General features: G+C 41.3%; 2 protein-coding genes across 3 annotated transcripts in view; both read right to left on the reverse strand.

Annotated features, from left to right (window-relative positions):
- The window catches only part of LOC105569788 (centromere-associated protein E), a 29556-nt gene extending 20928 nt beyond the window's left edge, over positions 1–8628 (reverse strand). Inside the window, exons 1-5 of the mRNA XM_012026518.1 lie at positions 8416–8628; positions 2294–2386; positions 1185–1406; positions 883–1085; positions 26–410 (exon numbers count right to left, since the gene is read on the reverse strand). Of these exons, the coding sequence (XP_011881908.1) occupies positions 26–410; positions 883–1085; positions 1185–1406; positions 2294–2386; positions 8416–8424 (912 nt within the window). The 5' untranslated portion in view covers positions 8425–8628. The remainder of the gene's footprint in view (positions 1–25; positions 411–882; positions 1086–1184; positions 1407–2293; positions 2387–8415) is intronic.
- A 704-nt stretch (positions 8629–9332) lies between these two features.
- On the reverse strand, positions 9333–11572 carry LOC105569602. Of its 2 annotated transcripts, XM_012026197.1 has the most exons (3): positions 11366–11569; positions 11080–11252; positions 9333–10964 (listed from the first exon to the last, which is right to left on the reverse strand). In XM_012026197.1, exons 2-3 carry the CDS (start codon positions 11227–11229, stop codon positions 10743–10745), a joined length of 372 nt encoding a protein of 123 aa, XP_011881587.1. In that variant the 5' UTR covers positions 11230–11252; positions 11366–11569; the 3' UTR covers positions 9333–10742. The 2 variants fall into 2 exon arrangements, with proteins under 2 accessions (XP_011881587.1, XP_011881586.1); XM_012026196.1 differs by having other exon boundaries at positions 11080–11572.
- Positions 11573–12411: the final 839 nt, after the last annotated feature.

Below are 12411 nucleotides of genomic sequence, written 5' to 3' on the forward strand. Positions count from 1 at the left end.
TTATCAACACAATTGTAGAACCTACCGTGGATTGCACTGCACTTGCTTGAAGCTTCATAGTAAAATTCGCACTGTTGCACGCCGATGTCATTTCGTTGGATGATGAAATGATTTCATTCCGTATTTTGGACAAATCCCTCTCCGTAGTGGATTTCATTTCTGCAAACAGTCTTTTAACGGAGACAACATCGCGCCACAGGTTCAGTAATCGATTATGCTCAGAGATGTAATATTCATTGAATGCCTGTTCTTCTTCCTTCCACTCGTCCTCCTTAATAGCTAATTCCTCTCTTAATATATCCCAATCGTTACTTAGTTTTTGCAAATCATTGGTTAGTGCCTCGTTTGTCTGATGGGACTCCTCGAGTTGATCTTTCAGGGATGAATTTAGTTGTAAAAGTTCCTCACATCTGTAACAGAAGAAAGAAACAAATAAAGCAAATTTCTTCGAGCAAAACTGGCAAAAGGTTTATTGTAAAGTTCAATACGTCTCGACCATCCGGATTGTGGTCCTTATCAAGTTACAATTACTTTATACAAACAACACTATTAAAGATATAAATACATATAATGCGAAAAACTTACAATTAAAACGTCATAGGTACGATAATGTTATAAAATGTAGTTTCATGCTGAAATCCAAAAGCGAGAAAAAAGAAAAACCTCTTTGAAATGTGCAGCACGAGTCTACACAGTTGGAAAATCTGTTTCCTTGTTAAAAAAAATGCCGGTTAAAAACAGCTTGTGGAAATTTGTTACATAAATAAATCTCTGCACAATATCCTCTTAGTCTGCAAAACTGCTAAAATATTTACTGTAGTTTTTACAGAAAAAAATTTCTTTACCCCCCCCCCCCCCCCGATCTATGTAGTTTCTACGTACTTTCGCCGTTCGTCTCCGAGCTTTTTCAAAGCAGTATCCATATCGTGAATTTGCTCCTCGCGTATATCCCGAAGTGTCTGATGGGCAGCCTCTAGCACGGTGGTGGAGGACACCGTGGCTGTCGCGAGTTTAGTAGAGTCACACGGAATTGTCTCTGCCATCTGATTCTCCAGTTCCGAACATCTCTGTTTATACTGCAAAACCTGAAATATTTTCAATTGTTACTCGCTTATCTTTGCCAAATCTTATGGCTCGCGCATCAACTAGATCTGTGTTTCATAAGGATAACCAGCGATACTTACTTTAGCTTGTAACCGCGAGACAAGGGCAGCTTGATGCTGCTGAGCCTGCCGATACGTGTCCAAACGTCTTTTGTAACTCGCGGTTTCCTGTTCCAAGCGATGACGGAGCTCATAATTTTGTCTGACTAAAGCATCTGGCGACAGGTCTTCATCACTATCTTGTTCTTCTATAGCACCCCCGCTGCGTGCAGAATCCATCTTACTCCCGCTGGTTCGTTCCGTCTGTAAACGGATAATTTTCTGCCGCACTTCATCGCCGTAGAATTCCATTTTCATATTCCATTTTCATTAAATTAAAACATCTCTCTTTAAGATAACGTTCTCGCACAAGTGCGTTAAACTCTATTTGTCGGTAAATCGATACAAGTATATTACAAAAAAAAAACAAATGTCAGGGAGAGAAAGTGCGTACGTACAAAATGAAACATGCTGTTATCAAGAAATTATTTACTTTATTGTAGGTTTTTATTTTAAATCGTTGTTCATAATTAAAATATGATGTATCCTAGTTTGAACTTATCCACAATTATTTTTAATACAGTATAAATAGCCATTATATACACTGACAATTTATACAAAGGTATAATAAATACAAAGGGTGGCGGATCAAGAGCACACACGAAGACATGTGCATGTCTTTGAATTTGGTTAGGTTCTGTTTACTGTTTATTACGAGTTGCCATGACAATGGTGACGTCAGATTCATTGGCGTAACGAGCTGCTCCACCGTAAAAATTTACATGCGTAGACTAAATTCTTATTAGCATATTATGATACAAAAACTTTATAAACTTAACAATTCATACATAGAATTTTATTTTAAATCAAACGTAAACAATTTTGACTTGTAAGCAAAATATAATCTTAAATTACAACAATTGAATATATGTTTGCGCCATTCTATCTTTTATTATTGAAGTTGTGAGAATGTTTTTTATATTAACAAAGGTAATAATATAATATTGTTAATTAATTTAATTATATTCATATTATAAGAGAAATTCTCTTCTATTCCATGTAGTAGTTGCAAGAAAAGCTCAAGTTTCGCTAATTTTTATATAGAATCGTCGGCCTCTGTCATTTATGATGCGTTTTATTGTTTTTTTTACCTCCTTGGCTTTGGTGGAAGCTCTGAGAAACGGTGGCCGCCGCCTGTCCGTCTGTCCCCGTGCCGATAATTGAGAAGTTCCTTTCGAAACTGGCTGCAACACACAATGCATAATTTCTTTCGATTAATTGAAACAGGTACGCTGTTTCTACTTTCATCGAAAACTGCAGCAATCTGTTTTTTAAGTAATATTTTCAATATTTTCCACGTATTTGACGTATTCCTTTCGGAGAATTCTGTAATCGATGTTCTCCTGAATTCCCAACAAATTATGCTCGAGCTTATCGTCATAATTGACCTGACTGCAGAATTGTTTTCTCATTTGAGGTACTTTGGCGAGTAGATTAAGGCTAATTAGGTTGATAAAACGCAACAGGATTGATCTGCATCCGTCCGGTTGGATTTGTTCACTTGTAGATCGTTATCAGTCCCTAATAGTTGAACCCGCGACCGCTGATATTCATTTCAACACATTTATAGTTATGATAGGTCAGCTTGTGTATTGATTGCAGCACGAAGGCAGTCTTTGCTATCAAAATACGCCGTTATCACGACACGAAGACGAAACAAATTGGCAAAGTACAACTTCTAAATATTTTCTGTATTTTGTCTCCGTTGTCACGTCTTTTATCTCGATTGTATCGGTTTTGGATGAGCGAACTGTCGGGACAATGTCTAATTTATTTTTATAACTTACAAATAAGCTCGTGAATGAAATGCACAAAATCAGTATATAATTAGACATATAAATAATTAGACAATTGTATGATATAATACTATGTTTATCAAGGCAAACGTTCGCTTTATGATCGTTAGAATGGTTTTAAATGTATATATCGCTGGCGGCGAAACGTGGTGTTGTTGCATGAACCGGACCTGCGGTTTATCTCGCGGCAGTTATTAACGCAGCTGCTAAATTCTCATGAGGTGTTGGTAACCGCGTACGATCGCACGAATGGCTGCGGAACCACACATCGCGAGATCTACCCGTTAAATCGATGGACTGCTTCACCCTTAACCATGCTGAAAAAAATCGTTTAGCCCTTGACAGGATATCATAAATTTTTATGGGATTTAAGGCAACCTCTATCAATGGTCGAGGATTCAATAGATTTTGCACGCTCGTTTTGGATTGCAAAAAATTCTGTGATTTAGAAACTCGATAGCTTTCGTGTGAGAGAACATCTACCGAGATGTGATGAAACGTCTTTCCATGGCGCAAATGACAATACGGCGAGAGGGTGACGTGCGATTGATATTCACGCCAGGTTACTGAACGCCTCGGGAACTACAATTTAGGATGAGTACGCAGAAATTATTATACTACGATCAGTAGGGCAAAGTCCGTGCAAGGGTGACGTCATCCAGTAGAAACTATAATGTGTCGCCGGTTCACGCGGCACATTGAAGTCATCGTGGCAGCTTAGAGTCGTACAGAGGAAGTCTTCGTACGGGAAGTCAAGCCGGCGGTGTGCTTGCCGGTGATATCCTGGCGGACCAGGTTGAGCATATATCGATTGGTGCCATTCAGTGCCTGGCAGTGGCTCGAGCTTCTTCCCATTCGCTCAGATGCCAGATACTAGAAGCCCTTCGTAGGGAAGACAAAAATTAGACACGGACCCGCCGTACTCGAGTTAAACGCTTTGCCTCGAAAGGGGGATCCAATTTCTCCGGGAAAGACCGTAGAGAATGAGAGGGAACGGAGAGCTCGGTCGTTCGGCTCTCTTTTCGATTTAAACGATGCGGAGAACAATCTAATTATGATCGTCTAAAATCGTTAAAAATCGTCGTATTACAAAATGGAGATAATTTCAGTGGACCGAGCAAAGTGTTTTGCAACGACGGCTCCTTCCCTCGTGCATAATTATCTCAGAAGAACACACGCATATCTCTATTTTCGGCGCTGCGTTATATCGCTGACCGACATTATTGTGCGCAAATTATAAAACATGTCCCGCCGTTTCGCTCCTGTTTATTGGAGGCGCACGTGCCGCGCGGAACGTAGTTTAACATTGGACTTTGAGATCAACAATAATTTCAGATAATCGTATTTGTCACGAGTGACAAATGAAGTGCGGAAATGTCAGACTCAAAGTGCAAAACTTCGTTTCGGTATCAATGGCGACCCAGACTGGAGAGGCATCTTCATTTATTACGCATGGCACGATAGCGGTATCTTGTAGGCAATAGCATTTTTTATACGAAAGAAAGACACGCAAAAATACCGGTTTTGAGTCCGATCACTCACGGCCCTCGTGCCGATTGATAGCCGCGTCGTAGGAAGGTCGTTTTAACGCGAAAAAGAGAATTGAAGTAGTTCAAAGTTTGTCACCGAGCGCGCTCTTTCTTTTTTCTTTTTGCCATGGAATTTCTGCCGCCGAGGCCTCATTGAGGGGCAGCAATCGAGGCGGATCGAGTCGTGTCTGCCTGCATGTATCTGACAAATTTTTACAGACTATGGCTTCGTGGGTCAGCGAGACCGTATCGTCTTTTCCCTCTTTCTCTCAGCCTTCTCGCTTCGTCTTGTGACGATAAGCACGCCGTGGAGAACTGTGCGCGGATTTTTAACAAAATGTAGGGGAGTCCATGCGCCCATGTTCTCCTTTTCTCTTTCTCTTTTTTTTCCTCTTCGCTTTTCCCCTCCTTTTCGGCTAGATAGGACAAAGTCGAGAGTGCGATATCAAGAAATTTTACGTAAAAAAAACCCGTGAAGGCCGAACTCTCTCTTTTTACGAAAGTCACGTAGCCTGTTGCACACGAGATTCGCGGAATGAAAGCGCGAATTTTGACCTTAGATGATGTCGATCGAGGCACGAAGAAAGTATTATGGATAATACGCGAACGGGGAACAAGAGCAGATCCAGAAAAATTTTTTCAGAGGGGACGCAAAGCTGGAAATCCAATTTATTTGCGATTGAGATTTGGTGTGCATTTAAATGAACTCGCAAAAGCTTGCGAAGCAAACAGAAAATTATTAACCCACATACATTTTATTTTTAATATCTCAATAGTAATTTATTTTGATTTTTCTTTTGTCTTGGAATCCATTTTACTTGGTGTAAGTTCATTATTCTCGAAGGGGACGCGCGCATCCCCCCTGTGTCCCCTCTGGATCCGCCCTTGACGGGGAATTATGAGGCCTGTTCTTTATTATTGCACTACAGAACTAGTGTAATAAGTTAAAATGAAGCAAATAGATTACCTCTCATTCCAACTCATTGCACCAGTGTGCACTAGTTCAGGAGTGCAGCAATAAAGAACAGACCTATGGTCTACGCCGCATCGCAATGTGAAGAAATTCGCATCGACATGAGGACATTTGGAACCACGCAGTTTCGTAAGGGGTAGTCTATCTCTACCCTTGATCATGTGCAGACTGCACTAATTCTCGTTTCGCGTTATCGTATATGTGTCACGAACTTTATTAAGAGATCAACCGTTATTATTATAAAATCGAGAAGTGCTCTTAGAGAACTAGTCTTCGTACTTATTCCGTGATAACATTTACCGATGACACGCTATCGCTTTGCTATGCCGAGGGGGAAAAAATAAGAGATTATGGAAAACGTCTACGCTGCATTTCAGGCCGTGTCATGCATAAAACGTGATTTCGCTACAAACCAAGTGTCCTTGCGATAACCGCTTTTGAATTTCCCGATAACCTTTCGAAACACTTCTATTAACAGTTTCGATTATCCAGCACCTTTGCGATCGATTTTATCAGTTTATTTGTGGATTCTGCTTTGCGTTATCGGCACAATTTCGCCATTCCCGACGTGAAGTCCCGAGTAAATGAAAGAAAACAGAGAAACAACTGTTTCTTGCGCGCGGAAATTACTCGTGATCAATGTCCAATGATTAAAATTCGAAGTCTAATATGCTGAAATAATATCGCATTAATTGCGAAAGCAAGAAATTGCAAGAAATTGAAAGTAATAAAAACAGATGTGAATTACACATCATTATACGTTTATGTATGTACGTGTGCGTGTATTTATATATAAAATTAAACTTATTTGCTCATTTCACTTGGACATCGATTAAAATGTTGCATCAGCGCAGTCGATACAATTATATAACTATCATGAACGTTGCCCGCGGTAATCTGTAAACCGTAGCATTTTCGGAATTATGCAAGACACGGATATATGATAATAATTTTTGCGATTCAGACTAAAGCGCATCCGGTCTTTATAAAAGTCGCGAAAGAAATTCTTACAACGAGATCGGCTTTGTTGGAGTCCTACGAGACCCTCGAGGAAAAACAGTGTTACAAAGGATATTGTACCCCGTGTCGTATCGATCGAGAGTCTCGCATTGTGCCGAGTGTGTTAGTGCACGCGTGTTAAAGTGCGCAATCGGATTTGCATTTCGTGTAGCACACGCATGTGAGTAAATACACGGCACGGCATATGCCGTACATTTACTTTATTACAGTCAGAAAAAGGAACTCGGTTCGGGGTCCGTTTTATCGCATATATTAATTACGAGACTCGTCGATAACGCTCGCGGGGAAGAATCATATGTCTCCGGCTAATGAGGCATCTTCCCTAAATATGACACGACGCGTAGACATTTAATTTATTTGTCAAATTCACAAAGAGAAAGACAAAAAACAGATGCGCTTAGCTTGCACATATTGAGAATTGGATGCGGAAATACGTCTCTAAAAATGTTTTTATCTCGTGCACATAGCACGTGTGATTCCCTATCGAGAACATATGTAACGTAGCGGCCTGGTGACTGGTGAATGAGGTTGCGATACGTGACAGAATGAACCCCGGTTCATGAATAGATTATTATGATTTTACGTCGACACCCCCCTTCACAACGAATGCGTCATAGTCTGTGAAACTGTCCAGTGGTCACTCTCAATTTTCACACAATCATAGATATCTTTTACAATGTATGTTATTAAAGATTTGCACCATTTATCAGGGATCGAGAAAGTTGAAAATTTTAATAGTTGAAAATTAACTTACCTATCAAATTAATTTTAATTAATCAAAGCAACCTCTGTTAATTGCTGCTTCGAAGAAACTCCAAGTTCCAAAATCTACCTTAAACGGAATCTAAAAAATCTTTTTTTAATGTTATCAATTTAATACGTGAAAGGTATTCCAGTATTCTTTCATTTGTAGATTTTTTAAACGAATAAAAATAACAATTGTTTTTCACACCACACGGCTAATAAATACGGCGATAAATATAAAATATTGAGGAGTGGGCAGTAAAAATATATATAATTATTTTCCATTTTAATCATAAAGTTTTATAATTAATTTTATTAGTTCACATCAGTTGAATCGCGAGGGAATCGGGCAGTAATAGGATCTCTTCTCCACACCACCAGTGTTTGTGCGTTGGAGATAATGAAAGGAGTCAATCAACTCTTGCTGGCGTGAAACTAGTTAACCAATGTTGCTAACGATTTCATTTCTACGCTCTCAGTGAGCGCTTAACTGAACCTTAGGACTAACCGCTTGTTTGAAGACTTCGTCGATCAATTGCGTGATAAGAGTGGCGTACGTAATTAGGCATTGGGAACTCATGCCTAATTACGAGGGTATAATTGTCTTTAGATCAGACAGTTTAGTCCATACTTGGAAAACTTGGGGAAACAAACTGTTATATCGTGTTAATACTAACGAATGCGTAGTTATTAAACGATGTGTAATTATTTTATTTACTTCGTAAAGATGCAATTTTTTAAGTATCAATTTTCTTGTTAATTTCTACAACATATTACTTTATTCACATAAAATTAGATATTTATTACAATTTTAAAAAGAAGCAGTAATCGACTTTAATTACGCTTTTAACACTGCCCGGTTATTTCCTTACACTTCTCTTGAGACTTAAGAGAACATATCATTTTTTTATTCTAAATGCAGAAGCATATAAAAATCTAAAACAACAGATTTCTCTTTAACCATCCAACAACTTTTTTATATTCTTAATAATATCTTGATCTACAGAGTCTTAAAGTAACGAAAAAGCACTTTGCAGTATGTTCCTTATTGAAAAATATTATAAAAAATTATTAATAGATAATTAATAATTAATTGTATATTACATATTCGTAACCGAATTATATCAAAATAAGTAAAAATGAGAACTCACCCGCGGCATCTTTAAGGTGTATTTCGACGTTTGAATTAGTGCCGCGTTGCTTTCCGTAAAAGAGATGAGAAACGAGCGGCCGTCGGCGACGAGGGAGGACGGCTGGCGGCGGTACGGTTTCCTCAGGGCTTCTCGGCAGCAACCCTAACAGCGGGGGTGCGGTCGCTTGCGTTCGCCACGGACGACCGGACTTCACTGAGGAGTGAGGCGCCGTCGATGGATCGGCGTCGCGACGCTTCTGCCGTTTTGTTCCTGGGGATCCCACCGCGGGTGGCGGGATCGCGTGCCGCGCGCGGCGCCCACGAACGCCTGAACGCGGTCCCCGCGAGTTAACGGGGGCGGGGGTGCCGTACGCGAGGGTGTCCCGGCACACGTATCCCCCGGCGTATACGCGGTGAACGAGGGCGGGCGATCTAGACGTGGTGTGAACATTCGAGCCGGGGGAAATCGAAATCTGCTACCTGGTTACGCGTATACGAACAGAATGTTCAACTTGATGTCTGATCAATTTTATGATTGTCGTATTGATGCGCTTTGAAAGGATATGAAAATTTCAAATAATTGGAACACGGTGAAGGAGTAATTAGCTACCCAGTCAGCAAAATGTTAGCAGATTGGCAGCAGATTCGTCAGAAACTCACACCAAGACCATAGCCATCTGTGTCCGCATTTGACTTTTGTTTTGCCAACAGAATCTGTGAAACGCTATCAACAGACTGTCGGCAGAAACCTGCTGACGTGCTGGCAACATGTCGAATATATCAGTTCCTGTGTGAAATCTGCAGTTTTTCTGCCTTCAAAATTTGTAGTGGGCATTGATAAAATCATTGCATTTGATAAAATCTGTTCTGACTATCTAAAATATAAGGGATTAAAGCAAGAAATGGGAAAAAAGTATCAAATTTTCAGAACGCATGTTTATATATTTAATATATGTATATTTGATAGTAACACATGTAGAATATGATAATTTTTACTCATAGAAGATACACAATTAATAACTTATACAATAATTAACATAAATTGAAACTTTGCAGAATTACACGTTGTTTTCCTCCTGCTTTTCTGCCTCTCTCTCATTTTGTCTCGTTAAAAAAATGTCTTTGAGTAAACTTGTAATTATTTTGAAGCTATCGTTTGTAAAACGAGAGAAATTAAATTCCAAGGTACAAGGAATAGATTTCGCAAATGTCCTCGAGTATCTCGATAATTGATGAACAGGCAATCCTTCCGGGTACCGCTTGACGTGCCCGCCTATCCGGACTAGCCGATCAAAACTTTCTTTTCGTGTAATTGCCCAAAGGAACGGCGGATATCGTTTCGCATGTTCGACTACGTAATTATTTCCTGCACGCAGGGAAAATATTTCTTTCGTACTTGTCGATGGAGGCAATCCGCGGATGGTACACCCCGCTCCGGGAGGGGTATTAGGCTTTTCCAATCTGGAGAATCGTCCCCGCGCCTTTCCATGTGGAACCCGACGCGGGTTCTGCTTATCGCTGTGGTCACGTCAGCTTGTTTTCGGAATTTGACCCACAAGGGATATATAGGTTACATGGTACCGCGCATTCGGGAACGATAACCCTCCTCCCCCTCTCCTGTCGGTTCCTCGCAAAACTGAGTTTTCAACTTGCGAAATGATGTTAACTCCTACCGTTGTCTCTTGACTACGAACCATGAAAATTAATTTTGTTTCTTTGGAAATCGAGGGTCCTTTTTACAATCTCTTTGGGGGGTGTTTTACGCGTAGAAAGATTAATTACGCCATCACGTGCGCGAGGCTAAATTACGAGGAGCAGAGAACGAATTTTGCAGTAAATTAGAAAAACTTACTCCTAATTGCTTGAGTTTATATTTTTATTACTTTGTCAGAAGTAAAACATAAAGTGGAGAGAGATAGATTTACTATCGGAGAGGGCTCTATTTCCTGTCACGAGGTGGTTCCATTTCTATCAGTGTTATTGGGACACGCGACGGGTTAACGTCCTGAATTACAACGGTGGTAAATCTCTATCTACAGATTTATTACGCAGACGTTAGCGTCGAAAATTCGTGCAACACGCTGTCCCGGACGAGAGCCGACGAGACAACGCTGGTTGTAAATACATTTAAGTGGGTGGATTTGAGTATCGATAAATGCGAAAATGCGCGTTGTAATTTTTCTATTGAAACATACACGTGGCTTTACCACACTGCTACATTCGATAGATCCAACAATGTTAAAGAAAAAAAGATTGACAACTCAGAAAGGATTGATACGATTACACATTCGAACCCGGGGAATTGGGTACTACCGTAAGGCGCAAAGGATTTATAAAGGATAGCCGTCAAAGAAGCCACTGTGAACCTCTTCTCAGAGTGGGCCGTCCGTAAACGTGGACTCTGTAATGGAGTCCTCGCGAATACTTGGACCTGAACTTGAGTTTGACGAAGTTGTGATCGATTCCGCCGGCGGTGACCCATGCCGCGCCGTTATCTTCATCGGACAGTGAGTTGAAACCTATGCACGTGATTCTCGCGCCCGTCGGCCCGTAATCCGCCTCTACCTCCTAATTACAATGGAGAAATCGCCTTTGTGAATGGATTAAGGTAACTGTTAACAAGTGGATCCGAAAGGTCCATGCGATTAACAGGACCCGGTCCGCGATATGATCGTAAACGCACTTGATAACTACCGGTTCGGTGCGGCCTCCTGACGTCATACTCCCAGATCAGCTCGTCGTCGGCACCTTGTTGACACTCGTTGACTCCTTGCGCCGTCGCGAGCGAAACGGCGCAGAGGAGCAGAACCGCCGTCGGCGATCGGAACCGCATGTCTCCTCTCAATCCTTGATTTCCTTCGCCGGGGATGATGCGCCGCGTGAAGAGAATACCAACCATTAACAAATAGAGGTTCCGACTGTCGAGGGGAAAAAATGAGGAAAAGAGAGGGAGAGAATGTAGAACGTACGATAGGTGTTTTTCACTCGATCGTTTTCACGCGATCCTTCAGGATATTTTCGTGAAAAGGCGACGGTTTATTGTCGAGCGACGAGACTCCGGATAGCACTAACCGAACGAACGGTATTAATAGCCCATTTGTCGATACGCGCCGAAAGTACCCCCTTCTGGAATATAGTATTTGCTCGTCGCGTTGCAGCAGAGATTAGATACAATGTATCGGTATCGTATATCCGCCCGCCCGCTCGCTCCGGCCGTGTTGTTTCGAGAAGAGAGGACGGGTGTAATCGACGAAGCCGGGTGGCCTCTTCGCCGTTACGCAACGCACGTCGAAATCGGACGTGTGCATCGCGAATCCCGGGTGACGGCTGCTCGAAAATGATCTGGAAATTCTAAGGGAACTACGTTTGCGGTTGAAGCGACCTGGGTGTGCGTTCCACGTTGCCTGGAAATTTTCACACTGTTTGCCCAGAATTTCGAAGCAAACTGATGAAACTGTCACGTGACAGGATCGTCAGTCGAACTTCTAGGCGAAAGCGAAACTTCTAAGCAAGGCGAAACAATGAGAATTCCGTGTGTTTTCATATTTATGACCCCCGATGCTCCCTCTTCCAAGAACACGTTTCCGCAGTGGTTGAAAAAGAGTGGGAGATTACAGGGGGACGAAAGACGCAACGTTCTACAATTTTTTTTGACCGAATTTCTCGATACTCCCAAGTGTACGACTAAACGATACCGCGTTCGACGTAATCATTAACCGGCATCACATACGCAAAATCAACTTTGCCAACCCTGACCCCGCTGACAGCGTCATTTCTGCAATGCATATCTCACCTCCCGGTTATATTTATTCTGTTTGTGTAAAACACAAGCCCCTTATCTGCTCAACGAATTCGTGAAGCTGTACGAGAGATTGGCTCCGATCTGCGTGCACGCAACTGCAATTTCGCGTGCACAACTAATTATTGAATCACATTCATGACGCACGATAATAGAAGCTTGAAACTAAATTATAATCACATCATAAATTTATGTGACACTATTCCTCCCTTCCTT

This window comes from Vollenhovia emeryi, unplaced genomic scaffold (assembly GCF_000949405.1).
Source record: "Vollenhovia emeryi isolate VEMERY1.0 unplaced genomic scaffold, V.emery_V1.0 DF939123.1, whole genome shotgun sequence".
Taxonomy (NCBI): domain Eukaryota; kingdom Metazoa; phylum Arthropoda; class Insecta; order Hymenoptera; family Formicidae; genus Vollenhovia; species Vollenhovia emeryi.